The 25805-nt window shown below is 38.0% G+C and overlaps 6 protein-coding genes and 1 long non-coding RNA gene across 7 annotated transcripts; 3 read left to right on the forward strand and 4 right to left on the reverse strand.

Moving 5' to 3' along the window:
• Positions 1 to 5814: 5814 nt before the first annotated feature.
• On the reverse strand, positions 5815 to 6488 carry LOC133033254 (uncharacterized). Its single transcript, XR_009685556.1, has 2 exons — positions 6019 to 6488; positions 5815 to 5928 (listed from the first exon to the last, which is right to left on the reverse strand). It is a non-coding gene; the product is annotated as an uncharacterized LOC133033254 (long non-coding RNA).
• A 5085-nt stretch (positions 6489 to 11573) lies between these two features.
• On the forward strand, positions 11574 to 13082 carry LOC133033111 (uncharacterized). The gene is made up of 5 exons (XM_061107713.1): positions 11574 to 11731; positions 11991 to 12075; positions 12171 to 12248; positions 12350 to 12961; positions 13047 to 13082. The coding sequence occupies exons 1-5, from the start codon at positions 11574 to 11576 to the stop codon at positions 13080 to 13082; spliced, it is 969 nt and encodes a 322-aa protein (XP_060963696.1).
• A 304-nt stretch (positions 13083 to 13386) lies between these two features.
• Positions 13387 to 17890, forward strand: LOC115721396 (aspartate--tRNA ligase, chloroplastic/mitochondrial). Its single transcript, XM_030650864.2, has 15 exons — positions 13387 to 13817; positions 13922 to 14065; positions 14169 to 14281; positions 14435 to 14546; positions 14643 to 14714; positions 15159 to 15250; positions 15386 to 15506; positions 15710 to 15832; positions 16030 to 16225; positions 16336 to 16523; positions 16626 to 16697; positions 16803 to 16901; positions 17017 to 17097; positions 17266 to 17323; positions 17440 to 17890. Exons 1-15 carry the CDS (start codon positions 13455 to 13457, stop codon positions 17667 to 17669), a joined length of 2064 nt encoding a protein of 687 aa, XP_030506724.2. The 5' UTR covers positions 13387 to 13454; the 3' UTR covers positions 17670 to 17890.
• A 783-nt stretch (positions 17891 to 18673) lies between these two features.
• Positions 18674 to 19465, forward strand: LOC115708903 (uncharacterized). Its single transcript, XM_030636927.2, has 2 exons — positions 18674 to 18878; positions 18973 to 19465. The coding sequence occupies exons 1-2, from the start codon at positions 18768 to 18770 to the stop codon at positions 19354 to 19356; spliced, it is 495 nt and encodes a 164-aa protein (XP_030492787.1). The 5' UTR covers positions 18674 to 18767; the 3' UTR covers positions 19357 to 19465.
• An 84-nt stretch (positions 19466 to 19549) lies between these two features.
• LOC115710506 (uncharacterized) lies at positions 19550 to 21010 on the reverse strand. Its single transcript, XM_061107942.1, has 2 exons — positions 20031 to 21010; positions 19550 to 19949 (listed from the first exon to the last, which is right to left on the reverse strand). The coding sequence occupies exons 1-2, from the start codon at positions 21000 to 21002 to the stop codon at positions 19809 to 19811; spliced, it is 1113 nt and encodes a 370-aa protein (XP_060963925.1). The 5' UTR covers positions 21003 to 21010; the 3' UTR covers positions 19550 to 19808.
• A 100-nt stretch (positions 21011 to 21110) lies between these two features.
• LOC115723808 (uncharacterized) lies at positions 21111 to 22567 on the reverse strand. Its single transcript, XM_061107714.1, has 3 exons — positions 22136 to 22567; positions 21270 to 22038; positions 21111 to 21187 (listed from the first exon to the last, which is right to left on the reverse strand). The coding sequence occupies exons 1-3, from the start codon at positions 22565 to 22567 to the stop codon at positions 21111 to 21113; spliced, it is 1278 nt and encodes a 425-aa protein (XP_060963697.1).
• On the reverse strand, positions 22529 to 24133 carry LOC115710508 (uncharacterized). Its single transcript, XM_061107924.1, has 2 exons — positions 23514 to 24133; positions 22529 to 23019 (listed from the first exon to the last, which is right to left on the reverse strand). The coding sequence occupies exons 1-2, from the start codon at positions 23551 to 23553 to the stop codon at positions 22694 to 22696; spliced, it is 366 nt and encodes a 121-aa protein (XP_060963907.1). The 5' UTR covers positions 23554 to 24133; the 3' UTR covers positions 22529 to 22693.
• Between the last annotated feature and the right edge of the window lie 1672 nt (positions 24134 to 25805).

Genomic DNA, 25805 nt, shown 5'->3' on the forward strand with positions numbered 1-25805 from the left:
CTCTCACTTCACATACAACTGTTCTTTCCTCAACTTCTAGAACACCGTAGCTAAGTGTTCTCGATGCTCTTCTAAAGTGGCGTTGTAGACCACGATATCATCTAGGTACACCACCATGAACTTATCTAAGTCTTCATGGAAGACTTCATTCACGAGTGTACCGAATGTGGCTGGAGCATTTGTCAACCTAAATGGCATGACGTAAAACTCAAATGCCCCATACCGAGTAACACAAGTTGTCTTTGGTTCATCACCTTCTGCGATCCAAACTTGATAGTAGCCTAGTCTCAAGTCCAACTTCGTGAAGTATATTGCCCCACTTAGCTGGTCAAACAAATCAGCGATCAAAGGAATGGGGTATATGTTGCGCACAGTCACTTTGTTGAGGGTGCAATAGTCTATGCTTAGTCTCAAGGTCTCGTCCTTCTTCTTTTAGAACAACACGGGCACACCAAATGGTGCCTTTAATGGCTTGATGAATCCTGCCTCTAGCATCACCGTTAGCTACCTCTTCAACTCATTAAAATCTGGGGGAGACAATCGGTATGCTGCTTTAGCTGGGGGCTTTGCACCCAACACCAACTCTATTTGATGATCAACTCTCCTTTTGGGAGGAAGTCTCTTCGGGATTTCATCTGGCATCACATCTTTGAATTTATCTAACACCTGCTCAATTTCAGGTGGAGTATACTCTTCCACTTTTGTATCGTACACGGCGGGAGCGATGACAAACGTTGGCCTCTTCTTCTTCAGACCCCTCTTCAGTTGCAAGGCCGATAGAAGATTGACTTCTGGGGGCTATCTCACTTTAGCGGGAACCCTTAAAGGATTCTCACCCATGATAAGTAGATTCCTTGTTGCTGGAATTGGAATGTCCCCCTTCTCTGCTAGAAACTCCATTCCAGATACCACATCAAAGTCATCCATGGTTGGAGACTTGGATGGTTCTTCTTCCTCTTCTTATTCTTCTTCGGCCTCTACAGCCTTATCCTTCTTGGTTTGCTCAAAATAGGCTAGCATCTCCGCGACTCCTTCTCCCAAAAAGCTTAAATCCATGTTGGGATTGGCTAACCATAGATAGAACGTTTAGCCATTGAATTAACTCTGGCTATAGCATTCTCTTCAGCTCGTCAAGTTTCTTCTTGGCTTTATCAAGCTTCTGGTTTTCTTTGCCTCATTGAGCTTTTGGTTGGCCTCGCTAAGTTCTTCAATGGTCTTCTGATGAGCTTTGCGGAGATCCTTAGCCTTTTTTTAGCACCATCGAGCTCGGTCTTATGGCTCTTCTTCTGATCCTCAGCTTCCTTCAATAAATGAGTAATTTTGGCTCGAGAGTCATTTCATTGCCTCGCAACAACCTCACGTTGCTCAACGGTTGTACGAAGCTCGGACTCCACTTGCTTGATTCTCTGAAGGCCTCTTTGGTGATCTAGCTGAGAAAAGAGAGATACCTACAAACAAGAATAATTCAAGAAGAAAATAGACAAGGGGAAAAGAGAAATTTTGACAAAATAAAAATGAAGATTAATACTTACCGAGAAAGAGAGATTTAAACTCCTTTGACATAAGCTCTTAAAATCCCCATTTTTGATGAAATCCCAGTCATCTTGCTGGTAAGATTGGAAGTGACGCCAACAAGATGTGGAAAGTTGTGAACAAGCCTGCGAGCCCATAATGCTGGCATGATTCGACAAAGGACAAGTAGGCTCCAAGAAAACCATCTTGGGTTGAGAACCCTAGAATTTAACTTGGTGAACAGATTCAAGGACCTATTCTTCCTTGTTTTGCAACTGTCGGGATTGGAGAAGGAACCTTGGGATTGGTAGGCTCGATAACAATTGATTGCTTTCCGTTTTAGTTATGGTAAATCGATTCACACATCATATTTTTCATAAAGTTTTGGAATAAAAAACTTTTATATTAAATTTACGAATCCAGCCTATATATAGATACACTCAAATTTAGTTATGTGAGTTTTGGTTAAGAATATGGCAAAATACAATATATCTATTTTCAGATACGTTACCTAATAATAAAATTTTAAAAATTTAAAAAAAGTCACTAGAAAAAACTGCTACCTTTAGTGACAACCTTTTAGTCACAACATAAATTTTTTGTGACTAAATATGACTTTTAGTCACAACAAAAAATTATTTGTGACTAAAACATACCATTTAGACATAAGTTGTCACTAATTTATTTTTAGTAACAACAAGTATTATGACTAAAAATACATTTAGTCGCAACAAATTTTAATTTCTGTGACTAATACCTTTAGTCACAGACCTTTTAGTCACAACATAAGATAATAATTTATAATTAGTCACAACTTTTTTACTTTTAGTCACAAATTTTGTTGTGACTAAAAGTAAGATTTTTTGTAATGAGTACGTATATATATAATCAAATCCTAATGACACGCGAATGCAGCAATAGCTAATTTTTTTTTTCTTAAAGATCAAAATTTCAAATCCCGTTTAAAAATTAAAAAGAATACATTACCTAATTAAAAAAAAAAATTAAACATGCATGTATTGTACTTAACATCAACTAATTGAACCTAATTAAAAAAAACTAATTATACGTGCATTGCTCGTAATATCAACCTAGTATATATATCTTAAACTATTTCTCTTACACCTAACTTATTATATTATTCAAAGAAAAATTGTATAAAAAGTTAATAATGTTAACTCATTGTTTGATTTGTTTTGTGGTAAGCTAAAGTAATAATGAGTTAGTGAGACATGGTGATGATAACATGTGATATACAAAGAAGAGAACAAATTTAAATGATTAAAAAAAATATGCTATGTATGTGTTCTTATTGCCTTTGAAAACTTGTTCACATCTGGAAAGCCTTATGGCTAAGTATTGGTGGAGTTCGAGTGGTAGGAAAGGGGTGAGTTGGTTTAGTTGGAGGAAGCTATGCAAAAATAAGAACTCTGGAGGGATGGGTTTTCGGAGTTTGCGTGAGTATAATCTGTCCTTGTTGGGTAAGCAAGGTTGGCGGTTACTGCTGCATCAGGATTCCCTTGTGGGACGGATATATAAGGCTCGATATTTTCCTAACTGTACATTCTTGGAAGCTGAGTTGGGTGGCAATCCGAGCTTTATATGGCGTAGTATCTTTGAGTCACAATCGCTGCTCAAAGATGGTGCTCGTAGGAGAATAGGACCTGGTTCATCTACTGAGGTGCTTAACACGCCTTGGCTTTTGTTTGAGGATAATCCGTATGTGGTCTCTAATCATTCGGCACTGACCAATTGTAAAGTGTCTCAACTCATGACACTACTACAAAAACCCCATTTAGAGGCAGTTTTTAAGCCCTTTCAGCGTCGATTTTGGCGAAATTCGCTACCGACGCTGATCAGGGCAACGCTAAAGGGGTTATAAACAACCGACGCCATATGTGGCGAAGGAACCGACGCCAAAAACGAGCATTTTTTAGTTTTTTAAATTTTATATAATTTATTTTAATTATATATTTATTAATTTATATATTATTTTATTTAATTCAAATTACATATGTATTTTTTAAAGTATAAATTAAATATTATTTAAATTAATTTTAAATTTGGCTAAAATACATAATTTCATTTCATAAAAGTAATTAAATATTACACAAACACTAATGTAAAATTAGTCAAAAATATTAATAAGTTAATAAATCTAACTACAAGTTAATCTATAAAAAATAACAAAATGAAGAAAAATTCTTGGGCCTTTCAACCTCAATCGTCAACGTGAATCAGCGTCATCAATTGTTCTATCCACTTTCGCTGTAATGGTAACAATTCAGTTTTTGGATCGTATTGGTTCTTACCCCCAAACTGTTAAAAAAATTAAAAATTTATATTAGTTTATATACATGTATATTATATATTTGTTATTATAATAAATACTATAATCAATAATTAAAACTTACAGCTTTTTGATCTTGTATGTAACGGCTGGGGTTTGCACGTGCGACGATGTCAGTGTTATATTTCAAAACATATAAACGACATTCTTGGCTTTTAGGTTGTCTTGGATAGTTTGCTTGTGAAATTCCTAGCCACGGGCCAAGATACTCATGTGCGTCCCCTATATATATATCTGAATGCACTGTTTTGAAAAATTATATTAGCATTTCAATTCGTTAGTTAATTTAAATTTGTTACATAAGAAGTCATTAAATTATTACCTTCCGATCATTTGAGTAATTTCTTCAGGAATTGGGCGGCCACATACAGGGTTTAAATGGATAATTTTCCTTGGCGTAACCACCACTAGCGTCCAATGCGCACTAGAAAATTATATTGGAATATAAGTAAGATAGTATAAAAATAATTTGAAGTCATAATATAGAAATGAACAATTAGCACTAAAGAATTAAATAGAGTTTACCCGGTATTCCAAGGAATAAAGAACATTTGGTGGTTGTTATACATTAATGATAACCAATTAGCCAATCGTCTTGCCGCATCGTCAAAAGACTGACTCTTTTCTTCATCGGTGTTCCCATGCACTACGAGAAGCTCTGGGTCGTAAAACTTGAAAAAATTTCTCATACCGTTGATGCTCTCCCAAATGTGCCTGCCAAAAAAAGTGTTAGTGTCTTATAATAATTTGACTAGAATTTGATATATAAGGTTAATTAGATTAAAGAAAAGTATACATCATTCCAAACAGCATTCCCTGGTTGCCGATGAAGTCACACGTAGCAACCTGCTGCAAATCCTCTCCAAATAACGTGATCTGGGTACGCGGTGCTATGAATCCTCGGGGTACAGGAATTGTGATTATATCACGTTTATCTTTGAGGCTCAAGAATTCAAGAACCATCCATTTTAGCAATTTAGGGATCAAGGCCATCTTCTTCTCCGAGAACAATTCATCTTCCCGTGCACCACTGCCTTGTGGAGAAAGCATCGAAGCTTTCCCCTTCGACGCATCACGTCTTGAAGGCGGTTGAGCGAGTGGACCCTAAACAAAATGAAACATAATATATCAAATTTTATCCAAATTCTACGGAAATTTTGGCAGCATAACGGTTGTCATTGAATGCCCCCAAAAATTTTAAACATGTCTGTATAATGACAAATAACACATATATAACAGTAGTTTATTCATCCATCCCACCGCAAAACATATATTCGCAGAACCTACTTCACGATGGTTGAATATTGAAGATATTCAAACTCCACTAATCATTAATAATTAATTTATAAGAGAAGTTACCTCGGTTGTTAGAATTAAGTGTTTGGGCCAAGGAAGGAACATCTGTGATACGTCCCTAACATATCTCCACCCTTCAATTGGGATTGGGATTTCAGCGTCCTCTTGCAGGATCCAGGCATGTGAATCATCGTAGTCCGTGCAGTGAATAGTGATTTTACCAACATGCTCGTACAAATACCCTCGGGCCACAATGTTGTCGATGTTGTCAGAGCAGAGAAGGACTTGCTGATTAAGGGCCGCATGGTCATCGAAATTGTACAGGAGACCTTCGTTGCTGAGGGAAATAAACTCCTCAGCATAAGTTTATGGTTGTCCCTCATCCTCAGGAGCGTAAGGTTGTGGAACATATGCCTCACCAGCCACCTCTCCTTCTTCCTCTTGTTCGGCAGCGTTTCTCTTCTGCTTAAGGGATTGGACTTCGGCTTTTAATTTTTAAATCTCCTTTGCTTGCCGAGCCACAACATCAGACACTTCCCTTTTCTTCCTGCCGAACAGTTTAGATGCCCTGGTCAGGAACCTGCAAATCATGAAATGCAATTTAGCTACGATTTTATTTGTGTAACTAAATAAATAACATTTCAAGTAATAGCATACCCAGCAGCCCTGACATGTCCAGGATGCTCTGGTGTCCCGAGCGCCTGCGTCAGGATATCGTTTTGGCCCTAGACCTGAATTTGTCCCTGACTAAGCTTCTCCTCCAATTGAGCCTAATGCACGCATATATTCAAGCAATTAGAATGTCAATTATATACACTAACTCATTAGTAGAACTCAATTAAGGATTAATATATACTTACTATCTTCTCTGCAATTTCCTTGTCGTAATCAGTGACAAGTTTTCGACTCTTGGTGCAAGATTTAATCCAAACACGGTGGCGGGGGATCTGGAACTTCGAGATCCTTTTTCTACATTATTTTATAACAATTAAATGAGTACCAATTAAATTTTATAGCACATTATTAGAATTTAAGCATTACTTACCACAGCTTCCCGTACGTTCACCATTCCACTCCGACCACTTCGATGTTTGGATTGGATTTTCGAGGAACGTTCACGTTGCACCTTACTCAACTCCTACAATGCCAAAAAAATACATTAGATACATGTACTTGTATTTAAGAGTTTATCTTAGTGTTAATATAATTAGCGTACCTGAAATTCAGGAGTTAGTTGACTTTCAACAAAAGTGCACCAATCAGCATGGTCGATCTCGGGGTGCTTTTCAGGGATTTGTGTCAGTCGTCCCAGATCCTTCTCTTGCAAAGCGGGCATTATGATGTCTTTTTTCATCCTGTTCTTGAAGTCTTTCATTAACTTCCCAGCTAGGATGAGACAATCATGTTTGAAGGAGTCCAGCACAATGAACCCTGTCTAGTTTGAAGGAAAACAAACACGGTTAGAGTGAACATTTGAATTAATAGAAAAACAAATCAAAATTCTAACAAATAATTGCTTACTTGTATGTCCTTCCAAACTTTATTTTTCAGAGTAGGGTTGACTTCTTTCCAGTTTTTATAGGACAACCCTATCGTCTACAGGCATCTGACTCCTAGAGTTGATACAAGCTTGGCATAGTTTTTCCCGCAGTACGACTCAACACATCAGATACTCCATGATTCGGTTCGTTCAACTTTGCTATAATGGTATTCCTTAACCACCCAATGAAAGTTTGACGATGTTGGTCTGCAACCCATTTTTGTTTATTTTTTTGATTTCTTGGAACCATTGATTGTAACAGCTCCATATGGTCACTGTAAAACAAGTAAGGTAAATCAAGTTATTGTTCATCGTGACTTAAGTAATGTTAATCAAAGAAAAGCTACTTACGTTATATATGGTTGAACCTCTGCATTATTGTTCATCACGACTAATTGAGCTTGATCTAGTTCAAGCGTGGACACGGTCACCATGGTCCCTTTCCCCCTTAACCCTCTATCAACCTCATCTGGGTCAGTTCTTGGTTTGCTAATTCCTATTGCCTCAACTCCAGCCATGTACTCTGAACAAAATTCCACAGCCTCTTCAGATATGTAGCACTCAACCATACATGTTTCTGGCCGATAGTAGTTACGCACATAACTTTAAGTACTTTCATATTTCTTTCAAATGGATACATCCACCTCGCCCACACCGGCCCACACAACCTTGCTTCTCTCACTAGATGAACCATTAAATGGATCATGATGTCGAAAAAAGATGGCGGAAAAAACTTTTCCAGGTTGCACAATGTTTTGACTACATGTTCATGTAATGCATCTAACTTATCCAATTCTAATTCCTTCCCGCACAACTTATTAAAGAAAATGCAAACATGTGTCAAACACTCTCGAATATTTTTTGGCAAGACTGATCTAATGGCAATTGGAAGTAGATGTTGCATTAACGCATGACAATCATGTGATTTTAGACCCATTAGTTTCAATTCAGTCTCATTCACCAAGTTTTTGATGTTAGACGAGTAACCATCAGGTACTTTCATATTTGCAAGTGATTTGCAAACTGTTTGTTTTTCTTTTTTGGACAAAGTGAAACAAGCAGAAGGCAAATATAATCGTTCACCTTTCTTCTCAGGTGCCAGAGATTGTCGTATACCCATTTCAACGAGATTTAAACGACTATTTAGACCGTCCTTAGTTTTGCCGGGAATATCAAGTAAGGTACCAATAATACTCTCACACACATTTTTTTCAATATGCATGACATCCAAACAATGTCGAACTAGTAAACTTTTCTAATATGGAAGACGAAAGAAGATTGACTTTATTTGAAAACAACCATTTGTTTTTTTTATTTTTCTACGTCTTTCCATACTTAAAATCTACAAGTTCAACTTGTTGGAGAATTTGTTCCCCAGATAGTGGCAAATGAGCCATATCTCCCTCTTCAGTACCATCGAATGCTTTCTTCTTCCGTCTATCAGGATGATTTGCAGGCAAGTACCGTCTGTGACCCATATAACACATCTTGTGTCCATTTGCCAAGCGACAAGCCGATGTGTTAGTGCAACAAATCGGACAACCTTCGTAGCCTTTTGTGCTTAAGCCTGATAAATTACTATAAGCAGGGAAATCACTGACAGTCTACAATAACACAGCTTTCAGATTAAAGAATTCTTTTTTAAAACCATCACAGGCCTGAACACCATTCTCATACAACTCTATTAAATCGTCAATCAATGGTTCCAAATATACATCGATATTATGTCCGGGTTGTTGCGGGCCTGATATCATTAAAGAGAGCATGTTAAATTTCCTCTTCATCACTAACCAGGGAGGAAGATTGTACATAACTAGGAAGACAGGCCATGAACTATGACGACTACTTAGAGATCTATGTGGATTTACTCCATCCGCAGATAGACCGAGACGAATGTGTCTTGGTTCAGATTTGAATTCAGGATTTATGTAGTTTACTTTTTTCCAAGCTTGGGAATCTGCAGGATGTCTGAGTTTTCCATCTTTCACTCTCTTGGTCTCATGCCAAATCAAATTTTCAGAATGTTCTGCACTACGATATAATCGTTTCAGTCGCGGAATCAAAGGCATGTACCACATCACTTTTTGGGGGGATAAGTTTCCTATTCTCCTTACTCTTGTTTACTTTATGGCGGGATAAACCGCAAGTCGGGCAATAATTCATGTCTGCATATTCCTTACAATATAAAATGCAATCGTTCGGACATGCATGAATTTTTTCATACTTCAATCCTATAGAATTTAATGGTTTTTTTTTTTCACTTCATAAGTAGATTCTGGGAAGCAGTTAGCAAAGGGTAAGATATCTTTAAAAGCAACTAAAAATTGAGTAAAACATTTATCGCTAACTCCATTTTCTGCTTTTATGTTGTAAAACTTTACCATTGTTGGTAATCTTAGTTTTTTACAACCATCGAACATGGGTTTATCAGCATCACTAAGAAAATTATCGAATTTCTCAAGATCATTAAGAAATTCCTCCCGTGCTTCATTAAGCAAGTCCAATGGATAATCATTGAAATCATTCTTGATATCATCTACCCCCCGCTTTCCTAATGGATATGGATCATCAGGTAAATGTTCGCCATAGTAATACCAATTAGTATAACTTCTATTGAAACCTCGTAAATACACATGGTCCTTAATCATTGTAATATTCCCTTTAGATACATTACAACAATCTACACACGGACAATGAATACGATCGTGATTTTTAGAATTCTTTAAGGCAAACTCTAAAAATGCATCGAACCCTACTTGAAATCGCAGTGTGTCTCTCTCCTCACGCATCCATGATTTATCCATAACAAAAATCCTATCCAAAAAAATTCAGTATTTAGTAACTAATTATAGCTAGTTACTAATTACACAATGTAACTAACTAAGTTTCTCACAATTTATTCATATTAATTTATAAATTACTCAAATTCTCGTTTTAGTTTAGTTCATGTTATTAGGTTGTTTAGTGGATTAGAATGTTGATAAAATTTAAAAGTTTACATAAATGTGTATATAATTATTTTTTATGTGACCTAACTTCTTATCACTATGTTATAATTAACTAGTTATTTGTGTTATGTAAATATTAATATTATTTTAGTAAGATTTATCCTAATTCTACCGAAATTTCGGCAGCATAACGGCTGTAATTGGACGTTCCCAAAAATTTTACAAGTGCCTAAAATAACAAACAAAACTGATTAACAATACAGAACAAGCAAATTAACATAAACAATACAAAATTTATCCACCCATCCGACCGCAGTACATGTATTCGTAGAACCTACTTCACTACGGATGAATATTTAAGATATTCAAACTCAACTAACATGCATTGATAATTAATTATATAATAAGAAAAAGTTAGTTAAAGTATATACCTATAATTGCAAGCTCAAATACGCTACACACAAAATTATGTCGAACCTACAATATAAATAAATATAACGAAATTGTAAAATTAATTATTTCATTACTTATAACTAGTTATAAAAAATTGTAACAAGTTACTTAGTTACTAAATTATACATACATATATATATAATCAATTATATCTCACACTATTATCTCAAGAAAATAAAATTATATCACACACTAATTCAATTTTAAAATTTTTATTTCTAAACTAATTAAATCCCTCCCATGTCATTCTATTCACAATAAATATATATATATATTACAAAGAATATATAAAATACAATTACAAAATTTATTTCCATAAAAAATTTACACACTATATACACACAATATATACACACATTATATACACATATTCAATAAAATATACAAATATATATACTATATATTGAGGTTTAAATTATTACCTAATAACCGCAATCCGACGACCACTTCCGTAAAAAATCCCGGCACTATACACATACAACACAATAATATTACTAATAATATAAAAAAACTCAAATAATAATTTACAAAAATCAAAAATAAAACAATGTACATTATAAAAATAAATAAAAACAATATTTATACCTTAAACGAGGTTGAGATTCAAGGATTTCTCAAGAAAAAAGGGTGGCCGAATTTTAAACTCAAACTTTTCTATTAAGGTTCGGATGACACTCAAAGAGGATAAAAAATGAAAACTTTTTAGGTGTATGTTATTAAGTATCGAAAATGGAAGATTTAAAAAAAGAATAGGCTCAAATGGTTGAGAAATGGGGGAGATATTAGGGCTGAACATCGGGCGGGTTTACCGGGTTTCGGGTTCAAAAAATTGAAACTGAATCCGGACCCGAATAGGGCACAGGTTGGCGGGTTGGCGGGTTGGCGGGTTGGCGGGTCACAGGTTGCGGGGTTTCGGTTGGTCGGGTTTAGCGGGTTGGCGGGTTGACCCAGTCAACTCGGTCAACTCTTTAAAAAATTAATTTTTTATTCAAATAATTAATTTTTTATTTATTAAATTAAGCATATATAATATAACAATTTATTCATAGTATCTACTATTGAAGAAAAAATGCATTAATCAATCCAACCAACAAACAAACAACCTATTTATCAAAGATTAAAATCAAACTTCATATTCATGTTCATGAATCATGATAAAAGTGAAAACTAAAATATTTCAAAATACATCCATATCCAATATCCATAGTCCATAAAAATCTAAAGTCCATATTATATATATAAAAACAGTAATAAAAAAAATATATAATATATTTATAAACCGGGTCGGCGGGTTCAACCCGAAACTTGGTACCCCTAAAATCTCAACCTGCCAACCCACCCAAAGGGTATCGGGTTGAACCCAACCCGCCCAAAACTTTTTTTAAAAAAAAATTTTGCGGGTTCACCAGTTCGGGTTCGGGTGGGTTGCTCGGGTTCGGGTCAAACCCGCTCAAAATGTTCAGCCTTAGGAGATATGGTGGGGAGGAGGGGGTTGGGGCGAGGGTTTGTTGAGTTTTTTCTCTCTGGTTTGCTGGGCTTGCTGAGTGAAGTGGGAAGGAAGAAGACGAAGCTGAACATATACTCTGGACGACCCTATGGCGTCGGTTCCTTTATAGGAACCGACGACATAGGGTACACGTGTCAGCAAACCGTGTACCCTATGCTGTCGGTTCCAATAAAGGAACCGACGCCATAGGGTCAAGCAGAAAAAAATAATAATAATTAATCCCCAACCGCCTCTAAATGGTATAATGCAATTTTATACCTACGTTTTTTATCAAAAAACCCCCTCTAAATGTCAATTTCGAACAAAGCGGGTATTTTCACACCCTTTAGCTTCCCTTTTTATAAATGGGGGTGAAAAAACAGCCTCTAAAGGCTAACATTGTAGTAGTGTGAAGTCAGGTAGTAGACAGTGGGACTTGGAGCTTATTGAGGACTTGTTTGATTCCCGTGATGTTGAGCTCATCAAACAGGTGCCTTTGAGTGTTAATCTTGTGAGTGATAGTTGGTTTTGGAACAAGGATCCAACTGGTTTTTCACTGTCAAAAGTTCCTATAATCATCTACAGTCGGTCAATGGTAGTTGGAACTCCTCTATGGAGGATTATGTTTGGAAGATGTTGTGGAAGATTAAAGCTCCTCCTAAGGTTTTACATTTTGTTTGGAAAGCTCTTTCGGGTTGTTTGCCTACGCGTACTCAACTTTCTAGTAAACATGTTCTGGTGGAGTTACATTGTGTGTTGTGCAGCTATGGGGACGAGTCAATTTCCATGTTTTGGTTCAATGCCCCTTTGCTCATTCATGTTGGCTCCGATCTGCGTTAGGTGTTGACCACTCCACAGTAAACAATTTTTTTGACTGGTTTATGGAAGTGTTGGCAGTGGGCAATATGGGGTTGGTGAAAGAAGCCGTCATGGTTGGTTGGGCAATTTGGAAGGCTCAGAATGATATGCTTTGGAATGGTAGAAGCTGTAGTGCTGCTGATGTTATTTGGTTGGCTCATACCACTCTTCGACAATGGACGACTGCTCAGTCTAATCGGCTGGGCTCGGTGTCTCAGGCTGCCAATCGCACTGATACAAGAGATTACTGGTCCAAACCGGCTGCTAGTCAGTTAAAAATTAATGTGGATGGGGTAGTTTTTGAAGACATAAATGAGATAGGCACGGGTTTTGTAGCACACGACTGTGATGGTCATGTAATGGAGGCATTTTCAACTATTTCTTCTGTCAGCTGCCGACCCGAAATTGCAGAAATTTTAAGTGTCAAAGAAGCACTTAGTTGGATAAAAAGGAATAACAAGTCAAATGTCATTTCAGAGACGGATTGCATTTTAGTTGTTCAAGCTATCCTTAGTTCGGTATCTATGTCTTCTATTTTTGGTTTATTTGTTAAAGATTGTTAAGTTATTTTATCTTTTTTAAGTAATGTTTTTATTGGTCAAGTTAAACGGTCTGCTAACAAAGCCACACACTGTATGACATGTGGTGCTTGTTATTGGTGAGGTCGTCTCTTTTTTTAGAGTGATATTTTCCTTGCTCTTTAGTGCTCTGTATTAACGGACGTTTTTCTCTAATAAAGATTATTTTATTAAAAAAAAAAAGTATGACAGATTTCGATTATAAAAAAAAAAAATTGTAATTAGATGTAAAGTTGATCCGTTTGTACACCTAAAATAAAAATTATATGAAAGTTTTAATGTTAACTAAAAATTCCTGACACGTGTGTGATCTTCTGCTGACGTCCACACTGTAATTCACTAATTATCACTAAAATCCTAAAACCCTCTTCCAAGCTCATCTTCAGAGAAACCCAAAGCTTTTAATTTTCTTCTTCTCTGAAAGTTATCCGCCATGTCCGTACTTCTCAAAGCGTACCCTCTCATATCGGTTAGCGTCAAACCTCGATTCACTCTCTTATTCCACACCATTATTCTCAGATCCTTAATTCCCAAAACATTTTGTGGAAACAGAAGAACCTTTTGCTCTGTTTCCGCTTTCTCAACTCCTCCTAACGATGCTCTTACCGAGACTCCAAAATCTCCTTTGATTCCAGTCAAGGAAACCCTCGATTGGGTTAGTCGGACCGGACTTTGTGGTGAGCTTTCGGTGGACGACGTAGGCAAACGGGTCCGGTTATGCGGGTGGGTCTCGCTTCGTCGTTTTCATGCCAAGCAGACTTTCTTAATCCTTAGAGACCATACTGGTGTTGTACAGGTACGAGTTTTGACTCTTTCTTTGATGTCTTCAGTTCCTTTTGTTGAAAAGTTTTCCGGCAAGTATTTAAATTTAATTTGATTTTTTCTTTTTTTTTGTTATAGGTCACAACACCTAAGGATGATTTTCCTGATGTGCATTCTATTATTAAGGACTTGAGAATTGAGTATGTAATTGCAGTAGAAGGTATTGTTAGGCATCGGCCAAGCGCTTCAATCAACGAGAAAATGAAAACTGGCTATATAGAAGTAAAAACTACTATTGACTTGCTTGTCTTGTTCATATTCTATTTGTTAATGTAGTCACTTTTTTATTTATGTAGCTTAGTTTTGTATTGTCTATGTATGTTAGGTTGCAGCAGAGCATGTTCAATTACTAAACGATGTAAAATTGAAGCTGCCCTTTTCGATTCATACTACTGGGGATGAGGCAAAAGATTCTGTGAAGGAGGAAATTCGGTTAAGGTATTTGATTCTGTGAATCACTTGGGACATAATGTAGTTCAATATAGTTTTCCCACGACAAAATGTGGTTCACATAGGATTCAAAAACTGTCTTTACACATGGTATTTGTTGGGACTATTTAATGTTAAATGTACTCAGATTTGTTTTCATAGATATCGGTGCCTTGATCTGCGTCGCCAACAAATGAATTCCAACATTTTACTGCGCCACAATGTCATGAAACTTATTCGAAGATACCTTGAAGATGTGCATGGCTTTGTGGAGGTACCATCTTCTGAATTATGTCCCATAATTGAATAGAAAAGAAAGAGGGTTCATTTAGCACTTTGATTCTGATTCCCGCTCATGGTTATAAGGTAGATTGAGACTCCAATACTCTCTAGATCTACTCCAGAAGGTGCACGAGATTATTTGGTTCCCTCAAGGGTTCAGGTACAATATCAATGCAGCAGCCATTAAGTTATAAATTTTTGTTCATTTACTTTTGTACCTATTAATTGCTATAGATAATTCAGGAAAGTTTAAGTTAAAATGCTGAGTAATCCTTCCCATGCTATGTTTTTAAGATGCGATTTCTTTAATTTGTTTTGTTATAAACAAATTCTTACTACTTTGCTCTTACTTAGTTGTAGAATTATTTTCTAAATGTGTCAACAAGTGGAGCCATGCCTCTAGTTTTGCTTCAAATTTTGAAACTTTGGTTCATTCTTTGATATATTTAAACGTGATGAAATGAATATAGGTATTACTTTCTGATAATTGAACATTTATTATTCAATCAGGTACATGCCAAATATGTTTTTAATCTTACAATCTTCTGTGGGCTATTTGCCTCCTTCTTGCTTTCAGAACTGATTTCACCTTCTGTGTTTGAAGCCAGGGACATTTTATGCTTTGCCTCAAAGCCCTCAACTATTCAAGCAAATGCTAATGGTTTCTGGTTTTGATAAATACTATCAAGTAGCCAAGTAAGTTTTGCTTTATCTTGTAGTTTGAGGTTATGTTTGATTCACTTGATTTGCTCATGCTCGAGCTTTCTGCTTTTGTTACTGTTAAACTCATTGCTTGGTGCGGTATGAATTTGTTTCTTTTTTTATGTGAAGATGCTTTCGCGATGAAGATCTGAGAGCAGATAGACAACCCGAATTCACACAACTTGATATGGAACTTGCTTTCACTCCTTTGGAAGAAATGCTGAGGCTTAATGAAGATTTGATAAGAAAGGTTAGTATATAATGAAGTAGCTTAATTGATGTAAACTGTACTGGATTTTGAGCTATGTTGGATTGATAATGTTTGTGGATGAATAACTAAAAATTTTGAGTAGCTAGAGGGGGTCCTACTGCTTTCCTTTGATAAATGAATTATTAAGGTTTGCTCTCTGACTTTCGTTCTTGGGAGTGATCTGAAAGCTTTGTGTGTTGCAGGTTTTTTTAGAGATTAAAGGTGTTCATCTACCGAATCCCTTCCCTAGGCTTACATATGCTGAGGCCATGACTAGATATGGTTCAGACAGGCCTGATCTTAGATTTGATCTTGAACTGAAGGATGTAAGTATCTCTCTCTTGGTTCTTCCTTGACTAATGTTAACATTCAATTTATGCATTTCTTTTTATTCTTGCATAGTTGCATATGTTTCTTTTAAACTTCTAGCCTTCTTTTATGTTATAATCACATCGTTTAGTCTTTTTAGGGGAATTATGTAACTATTTAATGCTTATTAGAAAGCGTGTTTCTTCTGTTGTAGGTATCTGATATATTTTCAGATACCCCATTCAGACCTTTTTCACATGCCTTGAATAAAGGGGGGATTATCAAAGTTCTTTGTATTCCCTCGGCTGCTAAAAAATATTCAAATAATGTTCTCCGGAAAGGTTATATTTACAATGAAGCAATTGCATCTGGTGCCGAGAACTTTACTTTCTTGAAGGTGAAGGATGATGGTAATAAAAATTAATTGTTTGTATGCTTGTTTCATCTTTTTTTTTTTTTTATTTGAAAGGGAGTGGTTTTCCTTCATGTATTTCACAGTTGATGGTTTCAATATTTGCAGGATCCATGGAGGGAAATCCTGCATTATTATCTTGTATGGATCCAACATGTATAAATCACTTCATGATGCGTTTGTCTACCAAACCACATGATCTTATCCTATTTGCAATCGGTCAGCAGGCTTCTGTAAACAGAACTCTTGATCGACTTAGGTTGTTCGTAGCACATGACCTTGATTTGATTGACAGTGTAAGTTCTGCAACCATTTGTTTAAGTGTCAGTTACATATTGTACTCCTAGTTTCCTGAAATTTGACTGTCACCATCTGTTGCTTTCGGCGCTGACATTTAGTCCAAGCATTCGATTCTATGGGTGACTGATTTTCCAATGTTTGAGTGGAATGACTCGGAGCAAAGGCTTGAGGTCTGTCTTCTTGATTTAGTTTTGCATTCACTTTTACAACAGCCTGGTTGTTCCTTTTTGTGGTGGCTAAAGCTCTACCTATATGCCTAAAATGGTCATTTGCAGGCTTTGCATCATCCCTTCACAGCCCCAAACCCCGAAGACATGGAAGATCTTTCATCTGCTCGTGCTTTAGCTTATGACATGGTTTACAATGGAGTAGAGGTAAGTGAGTTATATTATTATTTGATCTTGACCCCATTTTAGCTGTGTAAATTTTATTAACCTTTAGCTCAGAAGCGCAATGTCATCATTCCTCACAATGATTGATATTTGTTAGATTGGTGGAGGAAGTTTAAGAATTTACAAACGGGAGGTTCAGCAAAAAGTTTTGGAAATTATTGGCATATCTGCTGAAGAGGTAAATATGGTTAGGCCTTGACACTACTAGCGTTTGGCTTAAAAGTTTCTTTTAGTTATCTCACTCTATACAAGTACTTGCATCTTTTGACCCTTAAGGCATAAAATTTTATGTTCTTCTAAACAAAAAATAATTATTGGGGGTGGTAATATGCTGTTTTATCTACAGGCTGAAGCTAAATTTGGCTATCTTCTTGAAGCATTGGACATGGGTGCTCCTCCTCATGGTATGGAAACCTCTCACTCTCTCTCTCTCTCTCTCTCTCTCTCTCTCTCTTTCTCTGGTCATTGGCTGATGATCACAGCAAATATGGTATAGTAATTGTACAATGTTCTGGTACAGGGGGCATAGCTTATGGATTGGATAGACTAGTGATGTTGTTGGCTGGTGCTAATTCCATCAGGGATGTTATAGCCTTCCCAAAGACGACAACTGCTCAATGTGCTCTCACTCGTGCACCTTCGGAGGTGGATCCCCAGCAGCTTAGGGATCTTTTGTTGGTTCCACATTCTACGACAGAGGTGGATCCATTGGATCCACCTTCTGTGGAGGTCGATCCATTGTCGGAGTAGGAGGTGGGTTCTTAGAGCTTAGAGGTCTTCTTCTTGAGCTGGTTTATTTATCTTGGTTCTTAGTTGAGTTTGACCACATTGGAATTTGATGTTCCATTTCAAGATGATTATACCACAATTCTTATGCGGCTTGGAGTCTAGCAGCAGTGAAATTTGAGTTATTATTTTGATATTATACTCTAAACTTTTCATTCACAAGAAAATTTAACACTTTGTGTTTAGGGCACCGTCTTGCGTTCGCAAATTCCTCACATTAATTAGCATACTTTGAAAGGCATGAGTAACTTGTTAAGAAATAATCAACTATGATTGGTAATGTAAATTATAAGCATTTTTGGCCCGCATTTGGTAAAAGGATTTACGTGAATTCGACAAGGGTATAATTATGGTAAGAGAGATGTTAAAGGGTACTTATGGTGTTTACTGCCTAGTACACTTGAGAAACTTATTTTACTTTTAATAAAAATTATAGGGAATCGGTAGTTAATTACCTCAGTGGTGTTAGATCAAGAGCGGTGCCATATTATATGATTGGCTCTGGCTCCCTTAATTTTATGTATACAATGATTCTTTCATTATATAATATATATAATTTTTTTTTTCATTAATGGCCTACCATCTATGTTGCTTTTCAAAATCTAATCTATATATTGGAGGATTCTATAGTAGGATTTTTTTGTTTTGTCCGCATAAGAAAATAAAATGGGATATTGGCGGCTAAACCCCCCAAACTTTTGGGTTTGTGACAGTTAACCACCAAAACTCAAATTTTGGCGGCTAAACTACCTGAACTCCACTTCCGTTTTGGTCCGCACTATTCCGTCACTTTGGCTCCGTTTAATGGTAAAAATGGCTTACGTGGCACAATCCTTGTCAGCAACTCATGCCACATTGGCATTAAATCATGCCACCTTCCTAAAATAAAATTAAAACTTAATCAGAAAATTAAAAAATTTAATTAAAATCAGAATTTAAATTAAAAACAGAAATAACCCATCAAAAAAAAAAAAACCCTAAATTAAAATCCCTCACCTGCACGACTGAACCGACCTCCCCCGTTCTTCCCTTCCCTTCATTCAGCCACAGTCGAAGAAGAAAATGAAGAGGGTTTCGCATCCGAAGTGCTCTTGTGCACAACCTGTAGTGATCAAAACCTCGTGGACAGATGCAAACCCAGGAAGGAGATTCGGGATGTGTCGACGTTATAGGGTGAGTTGTATTTTTTTAATTTTTTCTGTGTTTCCGTGATTGGTTTGCTCGAGACCTCGTCTGATTCTGCAGTAATGGTGTTTTTTTTCAACAGCTGGTTGGTGGTTGTTATTTTTGGGAGTGGATCGACCCACCAATGTGTGAAAGGGCATCGGAGGTGGTTCCTGGGCTGCTGCGTAAAATTAGAAGGCTTGAGGGAGAAATTTCAGACATTTCAACATCAAATGTTGATGCATATAATTATCTGAACAGTGTGGAAAATAACTGTGAGCAATCTTCAATACTGAAGGCCTTGAACAAGGGGGTTCAGGTTGATGAGCACTCATTGGTTAACAGTATGGGAAAGACTGCTTGCATGGAGAGTTTCAATGGAAGTAGCAGTACAAGTGTTGAAGACCCAAAAGAGAAGATTTGCACCAGTGGAATCTTAGTCATAAGTGTTGTTGTTGCCATTGTTCTGTTTTGGTTAATGTTCTGAATGTTGTTTAATGTATGGAAATATTGTTAGGCAAAACCACCTTAACTTTTATATTTGTAACAGTTAACCCCAAAATGTAATGTTTTTAAGGATAATGTTGGAATGTTATTTAAGGATGTAATGATATCTTTTGGTTGCTAATGCAGTATTAGAATGTAATGTAAAACTTGGCAATTTAAATGAACATTGAAACTTTTGCAAAATAAAATTTCTATTCATTTGGTTGGTGCATTGACCTGTTCAGATCCAAAAGGCACCTATACATTAGCAAAATATACTGTTGTTGTGCTTGGTGCATTGATCAAAATATTACCAAAATGCACCTATACAATTCACATTGATCAAAAGATCACCAAAATGCACCTATACAAGAAATATCCAAAAGGTATCTAAAACTAGTTTCTGTGACAATAGTTTAATGTAAATTATAATGTTACAATTCTAAACGACAATCAACCCCGAGGCTGGGAACTTGAACCTTCACCCCTCTTCCTAGCCTCTTTTGCAAGTTGTTTGTCCCTTCTCTTCCTCCTCTTGAGTGTTGCAGCAGATGGATTTTGAATTGGTGGCCTACCTCCTTTATTCTTTGGAGCCTACAATGGACATATAAACAATGTCAAAACACAATAGAAATGTAAAAGTCAAATAAATTGGCAATTAAAACTTAATCATACCTCGTTTGGCACATTTGGTACAGGTTCCTTGCATCTTGGGGCTGTGTGTCCAGATTTTCTGCATTTAGAACAATGCATGACAGTTCCAACTCTGCTGGCTTTTCTAACTGTGGCAGCTGCAGGTGGATCTTTTTCATCAGCACCCCTTCTCCTTTTCTTTTTTGGCCTGCCAGGAAGGTTATGCTCACAGGGAGGGAATATAGGGTTAAGGCCCTTGTTTGGCCACTTGTCAGGGCTAGGCATGGGGGAAATTGTGCCTGCATATGCTGCTGCATAAGCTTCAGGTTTGTAGTACCTATGTATGTAACCCCATTCATTATGGCCACAAAACCAAATGGCTGCCAAGGCATGACCACAAGGAATTCCAGTGAGCTGGAACCTTCTGCATGTGCACTCATGTTTGTCCAGATCAACCATAAAGGCACCAGCTTCTGACATTTTAACTTCAAATAAAACAGCATTTGCTCTTGTGACAGAGCACTTCCTACCAATTTCAGCATTTTTTGCTACAAGCTTTGCTATGTTGTTGTGCACTCCATGCTTCCACTTTTGTATGCCTTCCCTTCTCTTTGTGAAAGTAGACATTAACCAACCTCTGATTGTCTCCAACAGTGTGACAATGGGCTTGTCCCTTCCATCCATAATGGCCATATTGAAGCTTTCACACATGTTGTTCAATAACATGTCACATTTAACACCTTCCTTGAAGTATGCCTTTGTCCACTCTGACTTTTGTTTGGCTGCTAACCAATTGTAAGCTCCTTCATTTATATCCTTGATTTCTTTCATCCTCTGGTCAAAATGAGCAGGAATTGTTGATCTAGCAGCTGCCCACACAAGTTGCTTCAGTAATAGGCCAGGGAAGTCTTTCTTGAAGTTGCAGTACATGTGCCTAACACAGAATCTTGTGTCAGGGCTGTTGAAAATAGACTCAACAGCATTTTGAAGACCCTTTTGCCTATCACTCATCATGGTGAGTGTCCTTGTATCCAATCAATAACATTGAACAGCAAAAGTACCTGTTCTCCAAGACCATGCCACATTGGTGCCCTCCTTCAGTTATTGTAGTGATCTTGAATGTCATTCCATCTGGTTGGACATGTGCATGTAGAACCCATGGGCACCCCTCTGCACTGCACTTAGCTCTGAACTTAGCTCTATCATTGTGAATTAGAATATATTCCCTATCTGTATGTATGAAATGCTCCTTCAGTGCAGCCCTCAATATTTCGATACTACCAAACTCCATGTTCAACTCAAACTTGAAGTCATCTTTCTTGGTTTGGGGATTGAACTCCAACCTCGAGGTATGATCACCTTCTTCATCATCACTGTGAACACTGTGTAGTTCATCTCCTGAATCTAACCCATCATTGCCATCATCATTGCCAACAGGATTCTCACTTGCCTGGTTCCACCATCTGTTTGGATCTGATGTCCCAACATGTTCCCTTTCCACTTCCCCTTGTGTGGCTGGATTGAACTCTTCTTCTATAAATTCAAAGTCAGCATCAGTTGTTTGTCTTTGGGGTTGTGGTTCTGTTTGGGGTTGGGATTGGGGCAATGATTGGGGCTGTGGTTCTGTTTGGGGTTGGGTTTGGGTCTGTGGTTCTGTTTGGGTTTGTGTTTGGGGTTGGGTTTGGGGCTGTGTTTCAGGCAGGGGTTGAGAAAGATAATCCATCTCAAAATCAGTGTTTGGGTCAGGCTGTGTTTCAGGCAAAGTGTCATGAGCAGCATCTGCAACAGGGGGGGTAGTAGGTTCTTGTGTTTGGGGTTGTGATTGGGGCTGTGGTTCTGTTTGGGGTTGGGATGGAGCTTTCCTCATCCTCCTAAGTCTCAATCTCTTAGACCTTGGAGTTTCTTCTGCAACTTCATTAACTCCAGTGACCACAACCTCAGGGGAATTAGGTGCATCTGGCTCTGCAACTTCATTGAATCCAGTGAGCACAACCTCAGGGGACTTAGGAGCATCTGGCTCTGCATGAGCATCAGATTCCTTTGGAGGTTCCTGTCATGTTCACAACAATCAATATCACTAACACAACCCCAAATCTAATTCAAAACTCAGAAATACTAAGTGAAAATTTTAACTCAATCAAAGTTACCTGTTCCTTGGTGAGATCAGATGCTTGATGGCTATCACTGCCTTCACCTTCTGACAAGTCCTCTGCCCAGGCCATATAATCCTCCATCTCTGGAGGATTGAAATAATCAAAGTCCTCTTCAACCTCATTTGAGTCCACCTCAATTGAGTCCACTTCATTTGAGGCCACCTCAATTGAATCATCAGATGATGAACTAATCTCAATTGCTTCTTGCAATTCTTCTGAAATCACCTCCTCTGTTGCAACTGCTGCCAAAAATTCACCCCAGTGGACAAAGAAATTGTAAAATTTGTCATCTACATTGACATGCCCTGGGGGATTCACAACAACATCAGCAACAACAGTACACCCTTCAGTGCAAACTCTCCTCAATTTTACATTTCTCCACTTTTGAAGACTGTTGTGGTTCCTGCATCTTAATAGCTTCAGCATCCTCCTCCCATTCCACTGCTAACTGTGGATCTGGTAGCACCAGATACACATTAGCCTCTGCATTATTTCTAGCTGCCAAAAAGAACAACAACAACCATAACTCATCAACTTTGACAACAATAAAACCTATGACATCAAACAACTAACATATGTACAAACAAAAAAGTTTAAAATTGTACCTGTCAAATCCTCCAACATGAGCTGAATTGAAGCATTGTTTACAACCATGAAACCCATGTTTAAATGCTTCCCATGGGGCTTGTACAGGAAACCAAAAGGAAACCTATATTCAAGGCTTCTTGCCATGTCCTCCAAATCATGTCTAGTAAAACCTTCAATTTTACAGTGATCAAAATACTCCCAACACCCTCCCTCATATCTTCTATTTCCAAATGGGGAAAACCATAAACCCCCATGTATAAGCTTCACTGTGAATTCACCCTCTTCATTCACTGCCACAATCACAACAAGCTATAGTGAACCAGAAATACAAAGACAAAAACCAAAACCAACAAATAGCCCCTGCACAAAGCCTAAACTAAACATTGGAAGTTAAGTTAACAAAGTGCGCTAAACCCCCCAAACAATTAGCCCCTGCACAAAAAGACAAAAACCAAAACGCACCCCACATGTGCAAACCATTTCCTTTTGGTCAACTGTAAACCACGTGAAATATCAAAAGCATATACCCCACTGATCAAGATACCCCACTGATCAAGATACCCCACTGATCAAGACAAAACCCTCGACAGTGAGAAAAGATTCTTCTTTTCCTCAGACCTTTGTTTTTTACTCAATATTCAAAGCCACTTTAATACCCATCTAACTATTTGACCTAACAACCTAATCCCAACCCATTATAAAAACCCATTTTCCCTGCTCAACGACACGTGAACCAGAAACACTCAACATAAACCCTAAAATTTTAAAAGTTTAGAAATCTTACCAGGTGGGGGATCGTGCGAACCGCGCCTACGGTATGTCATTGTTGCTGTTTCGCCTCCTTACACCGTCGCCTGAATGGGGTGGGTTTTCTTACTTCGGGGCTGGGTTTTCTTACTTCGGGGCTGGGTGTGGGTTTCCACTGTTGCAGACGACAATGGTGGAAGAGATGGTGAGGTTTTTTGTGTTAGGGGTTCGAATGGACAAGGGGTTAAGTGTAAGTGTGGTTCTGTCCACTTTTAATTTTGTTTTGATTTTATTTCCCTTTTATTTTTTAGTTTTCTTTTATTTAAATTTTGTTCTGGGTTTTTAATTTTGTTTTTTTTTTCTGGGTATAGTTCTGTTTTAATTAAATTTATTCTTTTAATTTAATTTTTTAATTAAGTTTTAAATTTCTTATGTCATATTGTTTTAAATTTATTCTGGGTATGACTTAATGCCAATGTGGCATGAGTTGCTGACAAGGATTGTGCCACGTAAGCCATTTTTACCATTAAACGGAGCCAAAGTGACGGAATAGTGCGGACCAAAACGGAAGTGGAGTTCAGGTAGTTTAGCCGCCAAAATTTGAGTTTTGGTGGTTAACTGTCACAAACCCAAAAGTTTGGGGGGTTTAGCCGCCAATATCCCAAATAAAATAGACCAATAAAAAATTAAAGTAGATTAATTGTAAATGAATTTTTGTTGATCAACTTGTAGAAGATTATATCATGCAAGTGGAGAGGCGCTGGTGTTATAGTGAGATTTCTCTCACCTAGAAACTCGAGACCAGACCCCTCTTTGAAGGACATGTGTATCCAGACTTCCAGTGAAGGCTGAAATGTCCAGGAGAGGCTTCTCGAAGTTTAGACCTCGCCCAGGATAAAACCAGCGAGGTATCGCGGATGCGACTTAATTCACACCGCATAACCGTAATCCTCATCATACAGGGTAGACCCAACTCGCATATGTCAGAACATGTGCGACTGCCTCCCTCTATACCTCCGCGGTTAGTATAGAGGCCAATGCCCTATGATGCAGTTTTGGTCCCAATGACCCAATAGCTCTAACGGACCAATGTAAGTTCGCATGTCCAGATGCTACCAACTTCAGCATGCGGCGTCTGTAAACGAGCGATCACCTAAGGACGCAGACGTTCCAAACGTACGTGCGACCCTACGAACTCAACAGACGGAACACGAACGGTCAACTCGCAGATGCGAAGGACGCATACGTTGATGAGTTCAGTAACTGTCATATACTTATTAATGTTAACGTTGTCTGAGTTTAATCATGACAATTTAATGTGTAAATAATGGATTAACAATAAATGTGATCCTCATGTAACCGATTGGGCACCTGCTTTGTATATAAAGGGGTGATCCACCGTGAAAATGCACCTACGAATCCCTTGCTACAGTGGACTAAGCAGAACAAAATCTGACTGAACCACTATATTTCATTGTCTTCTGTATTTTTTCCAGCTTTGTTGTCTGTTCTCGCATTCCTATTTGAGTACTCGCCGTTTTAGGTTGAATACTCGCATTTATCATCTTTCAAATAATTCTATCTTTTACCAACTAAATTACACTTCTTGGTGTTGTGAAATTCTAGTAACAACATTTGGCGCCGTCTGTGGGAATTCGATTGTAAGATTTTATTTACCTCAAAGAACATCACTCAACATGGCTGGAAATCACGCTAACAGAGCTAACAATGAATCCATCAACATTGGAACGATGAACGTGCCATTGCCTGGAACCGGAGTGCCGCCTGTAGACGTCATCAACGGCGGGGTAGGGAGGAGCAACATCAGACCACTCAACCTGTTCCCAGAAACAACTGCTCCTCAAGCCGGAGGCACATCCACACCGCCAGCAACCATGCACTTTCCCCCTGTCACCCCGGCGGTCGTGTCCGAAGGAATGGTCCAGCTCACGACTGATCAATACGCTGCAATCCAGGATCGCCCGCGAGCACTACAAGCCGAGGTAGACGGACGAGTCGCGCTCGACACCCTCCTCGGGTCCCCGCCGTTCATAATGAAAACCCTCGGTCAGCTCGACGTCAAACTAACCGTGTACGCAGGGAGCGAAGAACTGATCCTGAAATCTTGGATTTGAATCACCCGACGTCGAGAGACCAATATGCAAGGTTGCCTAACCAGAGCACGCGAACCGACGAGGATCCCGAGCGCCGCAACCCTCGCAGTCGTCATCTTCGAGATAACGACGCAGAATCAGCCTCTTCATCCTCGCATAACCGCACTCCAAGCAGATATACGAGGTCTGGCTCTGTGCAAACACAGCAGGGAGGA

This window comes from Cannabis sativa, unplaced genomic scaffold (genome assembly GCF_029168945.1).
Source record: "Cannabis sativa cultivar Pink pepper isolate KNU-18-1 unplaced genomic scaffold, ASM2916894v1 Contig3, whole genome shotgun sequence".
Taxonomy (NCBI): Eukaryota; Viridiplantae; Streptophyta; class Magnoliopsida; order Rosales; family Cannabaceae; genus Cannabis; species Cannabis sativa.